The 22,716-nt window shown below is 38.9% G+C and overlaps 1 protein-coding gene across 1 annotated transcript in view; it reads left to right on the top strand.

Moving 5' to 3' along the window:
- The window catches only part of LOC112965692 (protein hinderin-like), a gene marked incomplete at its 5' end in the record, with an annotated part of 37,319 nt that overhangs the window by 4,790 nt on the left and 9,813 nt on the right, over positions 1 to 22,716 (top strand). The window contains one exon of the mRNA XM_026064942.1: positions 3,198 to 3,306. Coding sequence (XP_025920727.1) covers positions 3,198 to 3,306 — 109 coding nt within the window. The remainder of the gene's footprint in view (positions 1 to 3,197; positions 3,307 to 22,716) is intronic.

Below are 22,716 nucleotides of genomic sequence, written 5' to 3'. Positions count from 1 at the left end.
TTGGGCCTTTGAACAGTCCCCTTGAGGCTGTGTTGGCCACTTCTGAGTCCATATATTTTCTTTTTCAGAGAAATGTATCTACTTTGCTTTGAATTCAGTATGTTGACAATGTGCCAACCTTTCCTTGTATGAGGAATTGAATATATTCCCCCATGCTCACCAGATTTTTATTACTTCAGTATTAGTTTCTTAAAATCCAGCTGCCTCATTCCACTGTCATGTGAAATGGTTTCTAAATATTTCATATTCGGTCATAAAGCCAAACGTCCAAGCAAGAGACTTCCAGTCTTTATAATGCATACCCACTCATCATGGATTGGCACACTACCAAGTTGCCAGGGACACACAATCAACATATATTCCCATGATATTTCTAAGAATTCCTTCACTGGTAATTAACTATTAGATGAGAGCTTTCACTATGTAATGCTGAAGCACAATACATTAGAGCAGGGCAATAAGAATCCATTATTTTGTTAGCCTTCCTATAACATACATTAAAACACATGGTTTTACTAGATTATATGCWTGTATTTTTATACATCTTAAATCAACACATTATTTTAATTAAGTAATGTTGGTCTCTTGGACATCCATAAACCTGTAGAAATTTTGCACTGATGCTGGAATTCCAACTTTAATATATTGCTCTGTATTTCAGCATGGATGTTAGATAACATTACTGTTCAGAGAACTCAGAAATATTTAGTCATGATGTGGGTAAGAGAAGCAGTAGCCCTTGCAGCCCTGCATTTCAAGAGGGCAGATTTCCGCTTAGAGATCTGCTTAGTAGAATCCTTTGGAGGGCAGAAGGACTCAGGACAGCTAGTTGAAGGATGACCTCCTCAAAGCACAAGAATAGTCCATTCTGTCTAAATGTCAGTAYGGATGAACACGGAACTTTTGACTGAGCTTCGCTGCAAAAAGGAAATATACAGTAGGTGGAAGCAGAGTTGGAATGTGTGGGAGGGAAATGGAGACATTGCTCTAGCATACAGGGTTGGAGTAAGGAAAGCCAAAGCTCAGCTCAAGTTGAAACTGGAGAAAGTTATAAAGGGTAAGAGGAAGGGCTTTTATAGCTATATCAGCAGCAAAAGGAAGGCTAAGAAAGAGGTTGGTCCCCTGCTCAGAGGGATAGGGTATCTAGTAACAAAGCACAAAAAAAGGCTGAGGTCCTCGATGCCTGGTTTTACTGGTAAGGTTTGCCCTCTGGTGAACCTGAGCCTAGTGTCACAGTCTGTGGGAATGATGCATTACCTGCAGTAGAGGAAGACACAATTAGGGAGTGCTTAAGCCTCTTGGACATTTGTAAGTCTATGTATGGGACCAGACAGGATGCATCCGAGGGTGCTTAGAGATCTGGGCAGTATCACTGAGAGGCGCTCTCTCATCTTTGAAAGGTCATTGCAATCCAGGAAAGTTCCTGATTTTTGGAAAAAGGCAAATGTCACATCTATCTTCAGGAAGAGCAAGGAGGTAGATCTAGGGAATTGCTGGACAGTTAGCCTTACCTCCGTCCCTGGGAAGGTTATGAAGCAAATCCTCCTAGAAGCTATTTGCCAACACGTGAAACACAAGATGATGGTTGGAAACAGCCAGTATGACTTTATTAATGGCAAATCATACCTTAACAACCTGATCGCATTCTGTGATGAGATGACTGGTTCTATAGACAAAGGGAGAACGGTGGATGTTGCTTACTTTGATTTTAGCAAAGCCTTTGACTTAACTCCCATATTTTTCTCATAGCCAGATTGGTGAGATATGGACTGGGCAAGCTGATTGTAAGATGGATGAAACCAGGCACCCTCACAGTAATAGAAAGTTTTTCTTATGTTCAGACGGAATGTGCTGTGTTTCAGTTTGTGCCCATTGCTTCCCATCCTGTCACTGGGCACTACTGAAAAGAGTCTGGTCTCATCTTCTTTACACCCTCCCTTCAGATATTTATACACATTGATAAAATCTCCCCTCAGTCTTGTCTTCTCCAGGCTGAACAGCCTCAGCTTTCTCAGCCTTTTCTCATATGAGAGATGCTCCAGTCCCTTCATCATCTTGGTAGCCCTTCACTGGACTTGCTCCAGTAGCTCCATGACTCTCGTGTATTGGGGAGCCCAGAACTGGACACAGTACTCCAGATGTGGCCTCACCAGAGCTGAGCAGAGGGGGAGGATCACCTCCCTTGACCTGCTGGCAATGCTCTTCCTAATGCAACCCAGGATACCATTGGCCTTCCTGGCCACAAGGTCATGTTGCTGGCTCATGGTCAACTTGTTGTCCACCAGGACCCCCAGGTCCTTCTCCGCAGAGCTGCTTTCCAGCAGGTCGTGCCCCAGCCTGTACTGGTGCATGGGGTTATTCCTCCCTAGGTGCAGGACCCTGCACTTCCCTTTGTTGAATTTCATGAAGTTCCTCTCTGCCCAGCTCTCTAGCCTGTCTTCAGCTACCTAAAGAGAGGGTGGTACAGAAGAGGGAACAAAACTTTTCTTGGAGGTTACAGGGCAAGAGGCAATGAGCACAAGTTACAGCTTGGGAAATTCTGATGAGTTTTATGGAAAACTTTTTGCACTGTTAGAGTGGTCAAACATTGGAATAGGTTGCGCAGAGAGATTATTGGATCTCCATCAGTGCAGATATTCGAAACCTGGCTGGACAATCCCTGAGAAACCCGATCTTGTTGGTCTTGCTTTGACTAGAGTGTTACACTAGATGATCTCCAGACTTAATCTTCCAACCTAAATTATTTTTTAATTCCAAGATTATTTGGGGAAAAAGAAGGGGTGAACAAACCTTTCTGTTTTACTGAGAGCAAAATATTGTTATATGGATATTTAAAAACAAACTTGGAAAAACTAACATCTTGTAGAAGGTCACAAGAGCTGCATCTGTAAAACTGGATCCTGGGGACCATTATAAGAAATAACAGTGCAAGTCTGTCAAACTTCAGATGGGAAGGTAAAGGCTGTAGCATATGGCTTATTATATAAATATGATTCTCCATGATCCTGAAAAACATGTTTTGCCCAACAGTGTCAGCTGATAATGACTCTTTTGCCATCTCACTGTATATACAGTACACCAAAGAATGGCACAACTTTTGCTCATGGTGTTCTGTAATAATGTGGAATCATGAATTAGCTGTCCAAAACATATTAGCCTCTAATATCTGCCTTAATTGTCTTCAATTCCTTCCACAGGGACAACTTCAGGGCCTAGAAAGGATGCAGCCACATCTCCTGTGCTGATAGGCAGCAGTAAAGACCTTGTAACCACAGCCACATCGCCAATCCAGCATGACACTTCACGGTAAGCTGCTGGGTAATCTCTGGTTTAAGATTTTGCAAATGCAGCCGTCAATATGCCCTAGATGCAGGAAAGTGGCTGAATTTCTATGATGTTYCATGCTAGCACAAGCTGGTTAATATAAACTAAAAACTGCCATATCCTTTCGACATTTGTAGTAAGCCTTAAATTGCTTGTTAGAATAAAAAAAACAGGAATACACCAAGTTCTAACATTTTAATTTTATTTAGATTTTGAACAGAAAGTATTTTATGTTTGAAGTCCTGATACATTAAATGCATTCGTAAATAATTTGAATGGATGGTGTTAACCCCTGTTAGGTTTTAAATCCACTTGAAGATTTTAATCCCCCTGTATCTTCCCCCATGTTTTATCAAATGGCATTTCTTTTCAAATGTTTTGTACCAGAATTATTTTATGTTTAATGACAAGCAACAAAATCACATTAAGTCAGCAGTTCCTGATTATACTATATATCTGCAGTAAATGCGCTGGAAAAGCAGCATTATCACTTCTGCTCCAATGAAGAAACAGAAAGCAGCATTGTTGTTACACTTATGAGTCTAAAAACAACTTTGCCTTTTTTGGGCAGGATTACAATTCTAGTCATCAGTGCTTAAAAAAGCAACATGCAGTCCTTGCTTTTCTTTATCATCTCCTGCATTTTCTAGTAATAAAATCTTTAGTTAAGCCAACAGAATAAATGCAGATTAAAGTATGAATTTGCTATATTTTACACCATTAGTTAGATGACTTTGTGCAGTGGGATGACTAGAACATATGACAGTTCATGAGAAGAGTTAAATGTTTCTTGGAGAATGAGAGGGCTTGAATCAGATTTAATCTTTTCTTGGCCCAGTGGACTAGGAAAATGTATGCTTGATATCATCCCTGTATTCTTGGCAGCAGCTGGCAGTTTTATTTCTATCTTCTGAGGGAACTTGCGATACATAATAGGTGAAAAACCACTATCAATATTGACAAATTTGTACTTACTTGCTATGGAAACACTTTTCTTTTTTTTTCTTCTGAAGGAAAAGATGATAATTCTGGGAGGATTTAAGAACTGAGATGGATTGGGCTCTATTTCCCACAAGTAACTGTATATTTAAACAAACAGAAACTGCAGGACTGTCTAAGCATTTCTTCTGGAAGCGAGGGTTACCTTTGGAAGTCAGTAATACCAGATAAAGAGTATGAATAAGAGATTGTTTGATACAGTCTAATAGTGATAAGTTGAGATTCCATTCAAGCACTGAGGAGTAGATATAATTATTCACATCATACAACAACTGCTCAGAAAAAGGAATTTTATTCAAGAGGATTGATGGTCCATTCTTTTCCAGAGAGGGGAGTAAAATAATTGTTGAAATATGCTGTTAGAAATCGTATCAGATAAAGTGATCAGTAAAAACAGCCTGATTAGCTGTCATCTTCAAAGGTTTATTTTACCAGTTGATGACAAATTTTGAAAAATCCCGTGTTTCTAGGATGATCTATCCTGTGCTCACTCACTTGCTTTCTGTCTGTTGGTGCTTTAAGTATAATTGACCAGTTTAAGCAGCCATGTTGTGCTTTCCCTTACTCATGGCCTTCTCTAATTGAAAATGGTAAATGGACAAGTATTTCTGTGGAGACCCAAAACTGATCCTATCCTTCATCAAAAAACCTGCTTGAGCAGCAGGTCAGTCTCAATTTATCACTGAATGGTTATAAGCTTAGACTGCAGGTTTAACTAACTAAATTAATCAATATTGAGAATTATTGCTGCTTTTGTGCCACTAAAGTTAAGGGTTTGTCAGCATGTTCGTTATAATCCAGGATTTGGGGGGGGGGGGGTGTTAACAGCTTAACCACAACAGTTGGCATGAGAGTTGCAGCACAAAGCCTTAGCTTAAGAGCAAATTTATTTATTTGGTAGTACATGTAAATATAATTACTTTTGACTATTTAAATTTAGAGGACTAGATTCAACTCATGTTTGTGCCAGCTTTAACTAGCACAAACCCTGGCACTCTGCAAGTAGCAGCAATGGAAAGTCTGCCAGGGAGAAGGTGTTGGGAAGTGACAGAAGCTCCCTGCCAGCGCGAGGCGTTAGGGTGCTCAGCTTCTGGAGGGGGCTGCCCGGATAAGCAGGCATGGCAGGTAAAGATCTGTTGGCTTGATAGCCTTTCTTGGCAGGCCTCGAATGGAGGCTTTGGTGTGTGTTACAGCTGCCTCCYGCTTGAGGAAGAAATGCCGCAGTGCTACTTTCTTCTCTCTCGTTGGATGAATCGCCTCTGGGACAAGAAATAAGTGTCCCTAGAAGGTAAAGATGGGTGTTTTGAGATTTGTAGTGCGAGAACTGCAGAAGGACCAAGCTTGTGGCTCTCAGAATGGTTGTTCACAAGGTAGTTTTAATGATATTTCTAAAGGAAAAGTAGTATTTCATTATCTGGCATACTGAGGTTAGACTAATAGTGAATTTGTTTGCCTATCATGCTTTTATGCATGCTTATCACTGCTTTTCATAATACAGCCAACCATTGCATGTTTGACTGTAGAATGTTATTAAGCCAAGTGYCTACACCTGCATGAGGCCCTTGAAATTATGTTCAGAGCAGATCTGGAAAGCTTTTCTACTCCATGTACTTATTTATCTAAACCAAAGCCAATATATTTGGAAAAAAATCACAGGCAAGGTTGGGACTGGGCAAATTTGGAAGAATAAGTTCTTTCTTCCTAAAGCACAGTTCTCTCTGACAGTCTTAAGCATCACCTTTTTAGTGACCAGGGATGTCTTTTTCGTAACTGCTGTTTGCTTAGAAGCAAGACACTGTTTTTTGCCTGTGAGCTGGAAGGAAGTTTGAAAGGGGAGATAATGGCATTTATATGCTTTCATTTAGTAATAAAGAAGTTTTTACAGAAACTAGATCTTACATCAGGTATAATCAAGCACTGATTTCAGCAAAACAAGTGTTGTGTTGCAAAACAGAAATGAAACTGTTTTAAATCGAAATATTGAGTTGTTCTTTCTTTAAAAAAAAACAAAAAAGTTGTAAATTGTGCCTTTGTGAAAGACCATTTAATTTGATTACAGCCCTAGTGCAATTGTCAGGCTCCCCCCACACAGAAACCATTGTAGTGTCGAGTTTGGCACAGTAAGTCCTATAATGCCGCAGATAATCAAGCACTTACAAGACTTAGGCAAAGGTTGTTCTGCTCACCATGGAAACAAATAATTCTCCTGTAGCATTTTTTTACTTTGGGCATCTAAGAAGTGAATTTAAGAACAGTTAGGTAAATTAAGGGATTGAGTGATTGTCTAATTTCGGCATTAAGTTTGTTTTTTCTTGTCGCGGTTTTAAATCACAGCTTTAATGCTAGCTGAATGTATTGTCTTGAAGAGAAGTTTCTTATAGCCATTAAAATAAGCGATTTAAAAGTTCCTGCAATGTAAGTACTGTATTTTAGCTGTATTATTATCTGTTAGACCACAGTGGCCTGTTGGAGTTTTTATAAACAGATTGTATTGCCTAAATTTGTGTTTAGGGACATTTTAAAAACAGAACTATTTACCCAATTGCCCAGCACATTTCAGGTGAATGTTTATTCAGGGACTTTTAAGCAAATTAATATCTGATATAAAATATAATGTGCAGAACTGTATATTTAATAATGCACATTGGAGTAGCGTAGAGTAGATCTGTTATGCTGAGTATTTAGGAAATATGACAGTGATGAGATTTAAGCTTTTGCCTTAGTTACACAGTAGTTGCCCTTCAGGTGTGTGTGTTGGATGCTTAAATATGGCTCTGCTCTTAAGGTGATGCTATGAAGTTTTTTCTCCTATAGAATCTAAACAAGCACTTGTAAAGAAACAGATTTTTTTTTCCCTTGTATCAAACATGATTCAGTATTCAAAGGAGGAAGAAGAGGAGAAAACTTTCATTCCAGACTTAACTTTTGAACATTTAAAGGAATTAAGTGTTTGCAGGGAGGTGGTGAGTTAGGTGATGAACATGATAGGAGACACAAGTTTTTTCAATTCCCTGAGAGAGCTAGCAGTACAAAAAGTCCAATATAGTTCCATAYGCAAGTGATAAAACAAGACGTTTGCAAATTAATCTCCCTTATTCACAGTGTAGGTTGTTAATTGTTCTCTCTGCTGGCTGTCGATATAATGTGAAATTTTCATTCCCCATTCAAGATGGAAAAAGTTGTGGCTGAAAATGTTAACATTTGCATTTTTATTTGTTGATTTATTTAAAGGACAGCCTCTCTTACAGCAATCCATCACTCAGTGACACCCCAAATATGAATAATGTATTGTAGACTTGCGGTTACAATGTGTAATAAGTGCCAGAGACAGTAGAAGAATGTTAACTATGTTGCAAATGTAATATTTATCGACTCATAGTTTATTGCTTTCGAGGTTCAATAATACTGACCATAGGACATTAATATCACTTATCTTGATTTTAGTTGGGCACCTCTGTATGTAGAAATAACCCATCTATCTCATACTTACAAAATAAATGTGAAATTTACAGCGCTTTATAAGAAGTGCATTATAGGTTTCTTTGCTTAGAGCTCACAATTCTCCTCTTCTGCCTTCTCATTTACTTATATTTAACATTGATCCCACTCCAACTGCCTGACCCAGATGGTGAGCACTTCGACGACACTCTTTATAGAGGCTTTATTTACTGGCTGTATTATGATCTCGATGGTGTTTGGACCAGGTCTCTCTTCCTGTTAAAGACCAGTTCGAGAAGAGACTGTTAGATAGTTTTCTAGTGCTTGTGTCTAAAAAGACAGTGGTTGAGAGGCTGAAACGGAGATAACTTCTCATTTGGAAATACGTAAATGTAAAATCTAAGTCATCTCTCCTTTAGAGAATCATGACTGTCAGAAGTAGAAGTGTTTAGTTAGGTCAATGGTTGTCATTATAGACATGGAGTTTGTTTGCAAAAAATATTTAACCAGCCAATGGAAATACATTAAATCAATTTTGAAAGATTAGGATTTATAATTCAGGTTTTATTCTGAGAACCAAATTTTTTGTGGTACTCTATGTAAGAAATTTTGCGATGAGGATATGTTGTGGTAGCAAACCAATTTGCAGTAATCATTTTCATTTCAAGTCCTTGCTCTGGAATTCTGCTTCAGAAACTGATCCCAAAGGGCAAACGCTTCTCCTTATCTACATTGTTCTGTTACTAGCACTAAAAGCTTTGAAGTCTCTGGGGTGAAGAAGTGTAGATGTGAAACTGGGATTGGGATCAAAACCAAATTTAACAATAGGAGATTTCAAGCTTGTGTTGAAATCAGATTTCACCTGTGCAGACTGGCTCTTGGGAAACCTGGAATTGGGTTCAGCTGTGAAAATGATAAGCCTTGATTATATTTCATGTTGTAGACATCAAATAAATTTTAAAGTGACGTTCTGTATTTACATTTGAGGTTATCAAACTTAACACATCATCACATTCTTTTTCTTTACCGTGTGTAACAGGAACACCTATTTGTGTCAAAGGAACCAATCTAGTAGCTGCTCTATGATAACAGTTTTGGTGTGTCCGTTGCTGACAATGAAAATCACATTGGGAAACTCTGACTTGCAGTGCAAGAGGATTAATGTTAATTAGCAACTGTTGGCTGTAATTGTCACCCTCATTAAAATGCAGAATTATGTATTTCTTAGTTATAAATAACCTTTCTAATTGTACTTGATGTATGCCAGTTTAATCAAAAAGTACACTTGCAAACAGGCAGATATTTGCATTAATCTAGCACTGGATCTTTGAGTCTTTTTTGATCGTCTTTTATTCCAAAGTTGACTAGTTGGGGGAGGTCTATTACAGCTACATATCCTTTACACATTTTTATATTCAGCTATGTGGATCTGACAGGATTTTGTATTAAAATGAGGGGAAATGTCTTCTGGGAATGTTCAGTGCAACAGAAAACGTGTCAGTTTTGAAGTAGTTGGCAAGGTTTCCATCATTCAGTGGTATGACAATAAGTTGATTGTAGTTTGAARGTAATAATAAGCGAAGGAAAATAGAGTACAAATCATATTATGAAGCYGACTTAACCCTTTAAGCCTGCTTTTTACCATCGTTTTCATTGTTAAATCTTGATTACTTTTYTCACTGTTTTTTAACTGTTTTTGCAGGTTCTCAAATACCATATTAAATCTTAAGCGAATGTTGGTTCATTGGATGTGATTCCCATTTGTACTTGTAATCAAGACTCAGTGTTTTCAGGTTCATTCTGTGCTTTGCTCTGCTGCATTGTCAAGAAACCCGTTTTGACTGCTTTTTTTCCTTTGTCCACTGATRCTCTGAGTACTATGCATTGTAGCTTTTAAACATTTTCCTGGAATTACTGTCATGCAAGTTTCTATAGAACTTGACAAATTAGGACCACTCTTGGTTCCTCTCTTCATGATTCTCTGAAGAATTGTGCATGGTTATCTTCATAGCACTTTAGTCACTTCTCTGCTCCTTCTCCATCAGAGAGAAGGAGCATAATAGAATTGCATAATAGCATATACAGAATAATCACATCYCACTTTAAGAAGCCATTTTTGTAAATGCCTTGTTCAGATGCAGCAGTAGCTTTGGCAGGGTATTTAGGTGGCAGGAGAGATTGCAGATCTCGTAACAAATTGTTTTGCTTTGTTCTTGTATCCTGAAATAACTGAAGCTCACATGAGGATAGTAAACCATCCTGAACTCCAGAGCTGAGATGGTAGGTCACTTCTTTTCCCATACGGCCCCGGAGGAAACTGCAGCAGATCAGCAAGAGTGTCCAGGCAGCAGGAGCAGCTGCAGGCCAATACCATCAGCCATTCAGACAGTTTTGTCTGAACATTCACCCCTCTGAGCTCATCAGCTGTTTGCCCCAATCCTGTTTTTTGACCTCACCTCATTGCAGAGCCATTTTCGCTCCACTCTCCTTTTTCTTTGCCCTATTGCTCTTTCTTTGCTCTCCTCTCCCAAAATGTGGCACTGTCATACTTCCACCAGGCTGCTTAATCTGTCTATCTATTCTTCTTTTTCTCTGTCCTTTGCCTGCCTTGACTGTTTAGGCTTTAAACTCTTCAGGACAGGACCCTGGCACGGTGAATCTCCATGCTTGGTTGGTCCATGTAATAAACGTGATTAACTGTGATGCTAGTATAGGTAGGGTGGAATTCATCTTGCTTAACTTAAGACATCTGAGCTACTTACCCTTAGCTCCATTTRTGGCTGATGGCCTATTTTAGGATGAGCTAAATCACCTTTGGGTGATACCTGTCCCCTTGTGGACTGTAAAACGAGCCTAGAGTAACCGTCACTGACATCTTATCCCTCTTGTAGCTGAATATATGGAACTAAAAATAAGTTGTTTGTCTTTCATGTTTTGATTATAGATTGGAGGCAAATGCAGGGTTAACCTATGTGCTGCATGGTCAGTGGGTTGATTATTAATACRATGTTGATATTTGTGTTATAAATCAAAGGGCTTAGGTACTGAATGMTCTGGGAGAGGGAGTGTACAGGTGAGCATACAGCATCTTCCTCAGTGGAACGTGAGCTTTTAACATGATAAGGCATTTAATAAAAATAGCGGTGATGCAAATTTGGAAAGAAGGATAAGAGYTGTCACTACTTTGGGGAATCCTTTTCAAAGGTGACATAAAGTGGTGAAGCCCCATAACTTGAACATAGGTGATCAGGATACAGTAATATTTATGAGGTCTGAGCAGGACCTTGCACCAGTAATTTCCCATCTCTACTGGTCAAACACAGTGTGTATCCAGAGATGGTCTCAGTAGACACAGATGTGTCTTCTCAATTATTTCCCGYTGATGAGTTGCCTACTTACAAAAGAAATTCTTCCYTSTCTATCACTTAAGGACATTAACCAGCACTTTTTACTATTAGATTTGCCWCATTCCAAAGTCCTGGAATTTAGARTTTTAATGTACCTTTTTTCCCTTTGTGGTATCCTAATTCTTCTCTGCCTTAATAAAAACCTCCAGCTCTTGTTTTTACCACTATGAATAACACAGTATCATCAGTGGTGTCACCTCATTWTTTGTCCTTTTTCAAGACTGTTTGTGAATGCATTAAAGAGTTCAGGCCCTAACAGATTTCTGTGAAGCTCCACTAGTGACCTCCCATGCCATTTTAAAGCAGAACAATTTTAATGTTATTTCTTTACTGCCTGTCTTTTAACCAGTTATCTATCCATGAGTGGATTTTCCTTCTTAGTTTGTTACAACTTTGAGTCTTTAGTGACAGATTTGTTGAAAAGCTTTCGGAACACGAGATAGATGATATTAACTTTATTTTCCTTTTTTGGATGCATAATAATGCTACAAATTATAGTAGAGTTCTCTGATTAATTACGACTTTATATTGACTCTTTTCCAATACATCAAGCTTATCTGTGTTATGAATTCTATTCTGTATTATAATTTCTATCAGTCTGCTTGTTCTAAATGTCAGACTTTTTCATTTGTTTCCTGCATCACTCCAGATCCCTTTATAAAAAAACTTATATTTGCCAATTTTCAGTGCCCCAGAACTGAGGCAGTTTTAGGCAATTAGTTACGCACCACAGTTAATAGTTCAGCTATTTCATACCTGAGCTCCTTTAGAACTTAGTGAGTACCATCTGATACCAGCACTTTATTATTGTTCATTCTGTTGATTTGTTCTGTAATGTTTTTATACGACACTTCAACTTGAGACACGTCTTCCACCATGTCCTCTGTGACATCAGAAACTTCGCAGGTTCCTGCGTGGTGAATGTGTGTTCATATAAATCATTGACCTTTTCTGCTGTGGCCTTATCATCCTTAGGTGCTCCTTTCTAACTTTATCTCCTCCTGGCTTTAACAGATGCTCAGACAGGCTTCCTGTTTTTGATGTATTTAAAGCAGGAGTTGTTATTAGACCTTATGCATTCAGCAAGATAACCCATAATTTTCCTCGGCTGGGCTTTATTGTGTGTTGTTTTTTAATCTGTCAGGGTTTATGCTTTGCTATTTTCCTTATTTGGACCTGACTGGACATAATTGTCTCCTTTACTGTTCCACTTAACTAGTCTGGCTGGATTTCATCTTTCTGAAGTCTTTCTTCATAGGTTGTATGTCTTTCTTTAGGCCCCAGTATGATACCATTAAACAAATGCGTACCATTTGCAGACATTTTTACCTTTTTGACTGCCCCCACACACACTTTTTTTTTTTTTAAAACAAAGTTCCTCATATTTATGTCATTTTCACCTCTGAAATGAAAGACTTCTGTAGTGAATTTTTGCTCCACAAGGATGTTAAATCTAACTACTTAATATTTATTGTTACTCTTTGGTTGTAACATCTGAACAGTCTATTGCACTGCTCAGACGTGGAAGAGCTTTTGCAGACTAGGACTCTTCAGTTTGGAAGAGAGAAGACTAAGGTGAGGATACCTTAAAAGTCTGTAAGATCAAAAATGATATGGAGAAAATGAATAGGGAACAATTTTTCACTGTCGTCTACTGGAAAAAAAAACAGTGAGCCTCCAACAGAATTGTGAGATGTCACATTCAAAGTGTACGACATTTAAATAGAGACAGACCAGAAATCCAGTTAGCCCATGTCCTGACTTACTGTGGTTATCGTGTTCTTAACTCCACATACTCCAAGATTCTGCGCTAGGGGTTTTCTCTTCTACATCTTTTTAGCTTCTTTAATTCATCCATAATCTATGGCTTCTAATAAAGATATTTTAATAACTATATGTTCACCTCTTAATATCCTTGTTAAGGCATTTCTGATGTGGAAAAACCCAATATCTGTGATTAAGTCTCAATCTTATAAGGTTGCATATCTGGAATTAGTTCACTGACATAAATGGAATTAGAATAGGATACAATAACTAAAGAGACAGGCCCTGATGCTCCATGGTAGGGTAATGAAATAACTGAAGTATCTTTCCACATTTGGGTAGGGAAATTCATGGCAGTATTTCACGGTAAAGAATACCGAACTGTTTATTACATTTTTGGATGAACATTGAATTGTGTAATATACCTTCTAGTTTCCTGATACAGATTTGAAGGAAACTAAGAATTGATGGGGTAATCCCTAGTTGCCCCCATACTATAGCAAGAGGTTTGCTGTTGTCTACCTACAGTTCCTTGCTTAAGCTGAATGCACCAATTTCTGCTGTAAAGTGACTTTTTTTCTCTTCCTAAATCAGACGTTCCTTTTCAAAGAGTAAGTTTGCCTTTGTGATGGGCTGTGACTGGAGAACTAAAGTTATCTCCTCAGCATTTAGATAATCTTAAAACAATATCTGTTTTTTTCCATTTCAGATACCACACAATTTAATAAATTGTAAATATTATTTTAATTTAGTGCTTAAATTTATCAATGCAACTTACTTCCAGCTCCTAGGTAATTTAGGGTCATGTATAATAGTTTTTATCTATTTGTCATGTTTATGAGGTGGTACTTCATTTATGCCCCTCTGCAAGAACTAAAAATATTTCTTTTAGTCTGAATGTATGGGGGGGGAGTTCTTTTGAAAACATAATGGAAAATTAAGCCATTTACTGAAAGTAATACTATGTCTTTGTTTTCTGCACTATATGAAGTTCTCTCTTCCTGCTTTAATAGTGATACTTTAAATGTTGGTCTTCTCCTTTGGTTCTTTCTATCTGTAAGTTTTAAGCGATTTTATTTCGATATATACATCTGAAGTGGATATATATACATCTGATAGTGGAAAAAAAWTTTTTTTTTAATTCCTTTTCTGTAAAAACAAATAAAGACATTCTGGAGTAATAATATATAATTTATGTATTGAAAATCTTTTAAAGGAGATTCTCAAAGCTTCTAATGCCATTGTACTTTTAACTTTCATTTTTGCTTCATCTGCATTGAATCATCTTTTACTACTTAAAACAGAAATTGGGTTTATTGAAACATTTCAGTTCTGATTATTTTTTAATAAAGATGAAGAAGTCTAACCTAATGAAATCACTGGAATGAAATGAGAAAAATTTAAAAGAATTAATAAGCTGAAGACTTGAAGGTTTTATTAAGTCACATTTGGCTGTATGTTTCTCTGTGTGTATCGTCTTGGATCAGTAGGGTGAGAAACATGCCATGTCAGAAATGACCTTTGTACTGTTAGACTGACTTTTTCTGTTACATTTCTAGAAGTGTGAGTTGCACACAACTTGCATTACCAGTAGTACTTGTGTGTATAACTCCTGTACCTGTGACCATGAAATTGTGCTTTGAGATGCRCAGTAGTACTGAATTCAGATTTTATTTCCCCTGGTTTTGACCTATAAATATATTTTGTAGAATGCATGCACATCTGTCAATTTATCAGAGGGCTGTGAAACGTCATAATATACGAGCAGCTTTATGATTTATGAGCTTGCAGACTTTTTCATACTTTCGGAAAGAAAATGTTTCCTGCTCCATGAAGATCATTTGATAATTCAGTGTTGTACTGTGCACATATATTTGTAGTGGCTGCAGTTTGTAGCTTGCTTTGCAAGTCTCGAGTCTGGTGTGGCAAATGCTCGTAGCTGTGCCCGTGCCCCTGCCCATGGATCTGCTGGGAAATGTTCAAGTACCACTTTTGTTCCAACGACCTTGTCCTTGTTGAGGAACCTACATTGTTCAGTGCTTCTTTCCCCTCTTACTGTARCAGGGGAAGCGATTCCTACAAGCACTTTAACAGTGCTCCAGCTGCTGCTCCTCCCAGCTTTTGTCGATTCCATGTAGTTGCTCCCTGCATCCCTATTCTTATCCATATATCCATATCTCCCTCCCCCTTCCTTGCCAAATTCAAATCCCTTTCAGTTTTATTTTTCCTGTCTCCCAGTAACATCTTAGCTCTTAGATTTCTAGGCATGAGAGAAAAGTGTGCTTTCTTAATGCAGCCTGCAGTGACAGCTAGATACTACTGTGATGAGCTTCTTAAGAAACGTGTAGATCACTAGAATGTATAGGCCTATTGTAATTATCTGTACAATTCTGTTGCTTTCACTCCTGTTTTGTTATGAACTTTTTAGCAGCAGACCATTTCTACCGGTGCACAAACCGTAACATCACATGACATTGACTTTACTCAAACCAGAAGATTTTTGTGCCAAGGTTGTAACATTGTATCATTACTTCATTGTATCTGTGTGAAAATTTTAATTTCACGCCCTGCGGACTTCACTGTCTCCGTGCTCTCTACTCGTGTTGTTGCATAGAAGGGTAAGTCCCTGGGTCACATTCATTTTGTAGTTTTTTTTTCTTTTTTCTTTTTTTTTTTTTTTAGCAAGAGTTCTGTTTCCTTTGAGAGGTCTTGCTGTAAAGTTATTTGGAGATTTCTGCCAGAAAAATATTTGCAAACTTCAAGTGAATATACTAAAAATATTTTTGCTAGGTTTTTTAACATGTAGATATGATCTTCGTATTGAAAAAAAATATATATATATATATGTGGTAGTGTGCTATACTATGATGTATTTTTATGTAGATAGATGCAAGTTATGTGGTGGAAGTATGTGTTAATACATAGGGATGGGAAAGGCTTGTTTAAATATATCATCACATTTCTTGTGTGTCCAGTCTGATTTTACTGAGGTGCAAACCCTTCTGGGCAAAAGTAGCCCTTGGTTAATGTTTTGGATTGGTTTATGGAGCTTCCTGTTTTGCAGACATTGGCAGTTTAAGCTTCAATGGTAGCACCATACGTGCACTGTACGGATAAGTCACAATTCAGTCCTTGCTAGTCAGTCCTTGGCCTTTTGCCATACACTGTCAGTGAGGTTTAGTGCGTTTGTGAAGAGAAATTCCCTACTACAGATGCACAGAATCACAGAATGGTTGAGGTTAGAAGGGACCTCTGGAGATCATCTAGTCCAACCCCCCTGCTTAAAGCAGGGTCAACTAGAGCAGGTTGCCCAGGACCATGTCCAGTCGGAGTATTGAATATCTCCAGGCATGGAGACTCCACCRCCTCTCTGGCCAACCTTTTCGAGTGTTTCACCATCCTTACAGTAAAAAATGTTCAAATAGAATTTCTTGTATTTCAGTTTGTGCCCGCTGCCTCTTGTCCTTTCGCTGGGCAGCACTGAGAAGAGTCTGGCTCCATTGTCTTTATTCTCCCCCATCAGTTATTTATACGCGTTGATAAGATCTGCGTTTCTCCAGCCTGTCCCAGTCCCTCTGAATGGCAACACAATCATCTTGTGTGTCACCACCTCATTTCACATAAGCCGTTGGCCAGCAGCTTGGTTCACTTTCCGGCCTTTCTCAGCCTAGCTTTTATTCAGCAGAATATGGGAACGAGAGACTTAGAGCCAGTCTCCTGAGCCATTAAGTGCCTTGCCTTTTTTTCCTAGTGTATCAATGGCACTGTGTAGTTTCTGACAGAAACGCAGACTGTCTGCAGGTGTATGGTTATCGAAAAGTAATCCTGCAGAGCCCGAGATCATCTTTGCTAGTTACTGCTGGGAATGAACAAACTAAAATTTCACTTCTCTACCCATCTGTTCAGCAACCAAAAGTAGGTAATTTATCTCAGTGGGACACCTACCACCTGTGTAAAGTTTTTGAAAGAGGTTGTTAGCATGCGCTGACTATAGCCAGGGGACACCAGGCCTGAGTGCCTTGTACTCCGTGCTTTACTGCTGACTTTTTCTGTAGGGTGCCTTCTAGCTTAGTGCTTGCACAGTGTCAAGCCTATTCAGTGCCTGTTTCCCTATGAAGCTTACAATGACACTACCTGCGCTGCCACGTGGCATGTTCTTGTGCCGCCTGCRTGCAGCTCCTCGCTAACCGTCGCCCCTCTTTGACATGCTAAACCAGGCACCACCAACACACTGTATTTTTTACACTTACTGTTTTCTCTCAGTGACTTCTCTTGAATTATGTATCCTCATCTTTGATGTATGAAATCTCAGCTGATTTAAAGATTACCCCAGAGAGTTCAGTGCACCTGGAAATGAATGGAACAGCAGTTAGTCCCGACCCTTCCTCAACTGAGTGCAAAGCAGGGAGGTTAACAGTAGTTGGGTAATGGCACACAATTTCTATGGCAGCTTTTGTTTCTTCACATATGGTCTGAGCCTAAGCAATCCATACGTCAGGATGCCAGCTCTTCTAGCTCAGTTGCAATGCTTGCTTTCAGGCAAAATTGAGTAAAGGAGTTCAAGTAAAGAGCTAGTATATAGGAAGGTTCTGGGTTCCTTGTTCTGTTAGGACTGGACACCAAGGATTTCATTAGATAAAGTACCTGAAACTGCTTGTGCCTCTCTCACTGGGATGTGACTGGAACGGAGCAACTGAACACAAAGCTGGCTGAAAAGCAGCTGCTCTCTGATGTGAGGCTTCTGAGTACATAAGGAAGGAAAAAGAAGCCACTGAGCATAAATTACACATATAATGTCAGCCAGATGCAGAATTGCAAGGCATGTAAAACTCGAGCGCTCTATCCTCTACAGCACACTTCAGCTTCTTCAGTGTGAGTTGTGGTCACTCTGCTCCTTGCAGAAATTAGGCTTTTCTAGATGATCTGCAAGATCCTGTGTTCACCTCTCTTATGCCAGTGTAACTGGCATAAAAGATAATGCCAGTTACTATGCCTTCAGCATTAACGAAGTTACACCAATTAAAAGCTGAAAGCAACAAGCATCACTCAAGTTTGTGGTGCGCAGTCTGGCCAGAAATGGGCCTTTTACAAGGCAAAATATGCCAGTTCTCTCTATTTAGACTATTACTATACTCGAAATTTAAATTCCTCTGGATTTCTAGGCAGTTTCAGCCCCATTAGCTCCCTTTCACACCATCCTGTAAAGCTTTCTAACTCTCCTGCTATACACCCAGCTCATGAACAAAGAAGACCAAAGCATTGGTTTTGTAATAAATGTTCTTTTTAAAGTCAAGCCTCCTACTGAGCACTTTCTTCTCACTACTTGGTTACTTCTGCCCTTTCTCTTTTTCTCCCTGTTCCTTGCCAAGGGACTGCTAGCATAAGCACAGGGGCTATCGTCATGGCTTTGCTGTTTCATGGATGAGGAGCTAGAAGATGTTTGCATTTACCTCCGGAGTGTAATTCTGACTGATGGGTCTTATCAGGGTTGCCAAGTCCACCTATCCAATTGTCTATTTCTGTTCTGAAGACCAAGCAACCATAAAGTTGAAAACCATGTTGTATTTTTGGAATCTGAAATTTCAGACAATGTATTTATGAATTATTTATGGGGAATGTGTTTTCAGTATTGTGCGGCATAAAATGGAAAGAATGCGTATCCATACTTGCCCTGAACTCTCCAAAGTGCATGCTAATAAACAGAATGATAACCTACCATCACTTTTGCCCTGTAAGATTTACAGTGCAAGCACTTTTTTGTGTAGTTTAATTCAAATCAGTTTGTCAACTTAAAGCTGTAGTGTTTTGTTTTAAAGTACAACTTGGYGAGTGATTTTCTACTACTTAAAGAAATCTAACTGCTTCCCTCCACCCCCCCCCCCCCATTCTGCCAGAGTTAGTGTCTGTAAATTTTTCTAGTCATGCTGGCATAGAGCCACGCTAAATTATGCTTTAATTCACAATTAGAAGGAAGTGGCAACTGTGCAGAGCAGCAAACCTTTTATTTAAAATGGCCATTATACAAGATCATGATTCTATGGAATGATTAAGATATTGAAGAATAATTAAGATATCTTTAGATTTTCAGCCATTTAGAAGTGCTGGGCTTATTTAATTTTTTTAAGCCTCCCTGAAACAGCTTTTTCTGTAATGACAGTAATACAGGACTTTATATTATCACAACTTGGTGTTTATTGGTATCTGAATTGTCTAATGGTAACTTGTTTTCAGTGCTATAGCTGACAGGGCAGAGATAATTAAGAAACAGAAGAATTTGACTGCTGGATTTTGCTATTAAATACTCCATGCCACAGCAGAAGAAATTAAGCTGATAAGCAGGAGGGGAAGAATAGCACAGATCCACAGGAAGGTGTTTAGGTACAGCAATTGTCTGTATGTAAAATATTTCACCAGGGTAGAAAAAAAAGAAAAGAAAAAGGTAAAATAAATAATTCCTAAGCATTCACTGAGGCATCTCATTTCCAAGTGTCATGGTGTAAAATGGAGAGCTCGCAGTACCTATTCACCCTGACACAATGAATTGCAGAAGAATGGGAACAAGCCCAACCCCACCGAGCTAGTGGCACAGAACTTCCGCTGGTTTCCATGGGGTCAAGATCCACCCGAATATACGCTTAAAATGACTGCAGTCCAATTTTGCTCCTCTGTTCAATGAGGTTTTAAATCTTGCACAGGTAGTAGCATTTCTTGCTGCAATGGTTAGAAAGTCAATGAAAGCTCACAGTTCAGTAACTAAATGACAAGGTAAGAAACTTTGGAATCATAAAATGGTTATAAGTGCTTGACCTAAAACTATGCAGATCTCCCAGTGACTGTACTGTTGAAGCAAAAAGGTGATTTATTATCTGGCAGGTTAAGAATTTGGACTGGGCTTGTGAAGAAAGGCAGACTGCTAATCCATGTAAATCATGATGGACTTTGCAACCTGTATGGTATTTTTTTTTCCCTGAGCCATGCCCCTTTAAATTGTATTTATTTATTTATTTATTTAGTACCCCCAAAGTTCTCGGCAATGTACAGGGGTATAAGCTAGTCCTAACTCTGCAAGAAGCAAATTAGGGAAAAGAGATGAAACATGAAAAAGAAATCAAAACTATGAGACAAGACGGAGAATGGCAGAGAGGAGGTGCAAAATTGCACTGCCACTTATATATGCAACCCTTTGTCAAAGGCTCTAGTACATTATAAAAGAAAAAGCACAATTTAGAAGATGATTCATTGAATTAGAGGTTGCTGTGTGGGGAAAAATGCTTGGGGACAAACTTGTAAGAGCGAAATATTGAGGAAAAAAAGCTGTTAAGGCGGGAGAAGTATGGGGTTGAGGTATGGCAGAAAAGATGATGACAGCTTAGTTTTGGCCCAGAACAATAAAGGCTGAAGATCGTGGTGAAGATACGCTGTGATGACAGAGTGCTTAAGGGGAATAAAAGCTAAGCATGCTCTGAAGTGCAAAGTTATTATGTAATATCACAGCAGAATCAGGGCCTCAGGTGTTGTATATGCACTAAGGTTCATTTTCTGATCTGAAGAGCTTTCAGACTTGATGAGATAGAAAAGGGTGTGTGGGAAGGGAGAGAAGGACAGTACAAACCAAATGATTGCAGAGGTGGTTGTTAAACTCCATGGTTCTGTAATATCTTACTTTTTTACTAAAACTTTGTTCCAAGTTATCATTTTGTCACTGGCAGGTCTGGTTTAAAAGATTTCTCCACTTCCCAATACTCATTTCTCTGTTCACCCTCCCCCTTCCAGAATTAGCACAACCTCAGTTATGCCAGTACAGCTGCCTGCAGCTGTAGCTTAAAAGAAACAATCTGGATTTTGTTGTTGTTTCTTTAACTACTAAAAGCACACACAGACAAAAACAATAAAGAAGTCCTTTCAGTTGTATTTGACAGGTTGGTAACATCACAGCAGTCTGAGTGAAAGTCCAATGTGGAAGTAATAGAAAAGGCTGATTTACCAGGGCAAAGAGGTAAGATTGAGAGCATTGGGAACGGAGTGAGGACAGGTGAGAAATTTAGGTGTTGGTCTCTGCCTACCGGTCAAGTGAAGATGACAGTGGCTTGTTTGTGTCACAGGGAGGAATGCGAATGGCAGTAAGTATTGTTTCAGTAACGACAGCCAGTTGGATGCTATCATAGGTGAAACCAGGGTGAAAACTGAGAAAGAAAAATCTTTTATTAGCTGTTACCTAGGGCAGAAGTTTTCTGAGATGCTGTTGCTGAACTCAGTATCCTTTAGTACACTGGCTCTGCTTGGTATGTAAAACGCCAGAAGGAAACGAGTAGTGTTCAGCCTCTTTCAAGATGAGCCCTCTTTAGCTCTTTACTGCTGTTTATCACTTTGAAGAGGGTATCCCATAACGCTTTCAAGCATGACTCATTTAAGTTAGCAAAGGTGTGATGTTACCAAATTCTGCTGCTTCTCTCCTAATTCCTCCAAGACAAAGGGCTGCAATCTCTGATGACGTTTTCCACAAGATTTAGTGATAACTGCCACTAACCCCACCGAATATGAGGCATTCAGTTTGCTGGTGTTGTAGTCTCACTGCACAGAGCCATGTTAGAGCACAGTGTATCAATACATACAAATTAGAAAGCAATGAAGTAGCAGAGCAATGAAGTATCATCTGAGTCTGCAAAGGCATGCATCGTGTGAGTGTTAGAGGGAGCAGCTCTCCTCTCAGTTTCTGTGTCACCACACCAGGGGAATATGGTGCTCATTTCTGGCTGGCTGCTTACTGGAAAGATACTGTCAAAGATCAGAGGAGAGCAGCAGAATTTGTTGCTACGCTAGAGGTATTGATACATGAGAGAAGATTAAAATATGTGTGGCTTGGATAAATGTTGACCAAGACTGGAGCAGAAGGGAAAAATGTGATATTATTCAAATACTTCAGGTGTATTTGCACCAAAAAAGGAGATGGATTCTGAGTACAATGCAAGATTTTTAGATATAACTAATGGTATGAGGCTGGGAGGAAGAAAAAACCCTTTTTGTCTATCTCCAGCTGATTATCAGAAATATTTTCTTGTTGTGTATTCTTGTTTGTGTCACACGTACCTTTTCCTTCTACCGAACTACAAAGCAAAAATGCATGAAAATTGATGTTTTCCATGCTGTCCTGATCTCCTTAATTGTATGTTATATCCTCCTCCCTGGACTTTGACTTATCTATTTAGACTGACTGCTCTTTTGGACAAGGAATCACTCTTATAAGTGTTTGTTTGAGTGGGTCCCCCTGATCCTGATCAAGGCCCCTCCAGGTTATACTATAGCCCATAAATAAGTAATAATGGTAATGATAGTGTGAGATGTATTTGGCTGTGGAATGGCCTCCCAAGGAGAATAGCAAGAGACTGATTGTTAGCAACAAATATTAAGGAGCACACTGTAGGGAATGGTTCTCCGTCAGCAGGGAGATGGCTGGATGATCTAATAAGTCTTTTCTTTCTCTAGGTTATGATTCTGTGAATACTGCCTTAGAGAGTTCTGTAACAGTCTCTGATACTATAAGCTCTCTATTATGTGGGTGTGGGTTTTACAGCACTCCGGGAGGCTCTTGCTGAGGACACTGTGTAAATATATTCCATTTTACATTGTGTGATGTATTTTAAATAAAAGGCTCAGATCTTTTTTTAATTGCTTTGAAATATTCTGCAGTCTGATCTTTTTCTTTAAGAATTAAAAAACTTTGAGATGCCTTTGGAAAATATAGACCTGTTACAGGCAAGAAATATGGCCCAGCCTGGAGCTGATT

The sequence above is a fragment of the Apteryx rowi genome, unplaced genomic scaffold (genome assembly GCF_003343035.1).
Source record: "Apteryx rowi isolate R43461 unplaced genomic scaffold, aptRow1 scaffold_221, whole genome shotgun sequence".
In the NCBI taxonomy this organism is placed as follows: Eukaryota; Metazoa; Chordata; class Aves; order Apterygiformes; family Apterygidae; genus Apteryx; species Apteryx rowi.
Note: the sequence above shows the minus strand (reverse complement) of the source record. Positions and strands in the feature narration are given on the sequence as shown.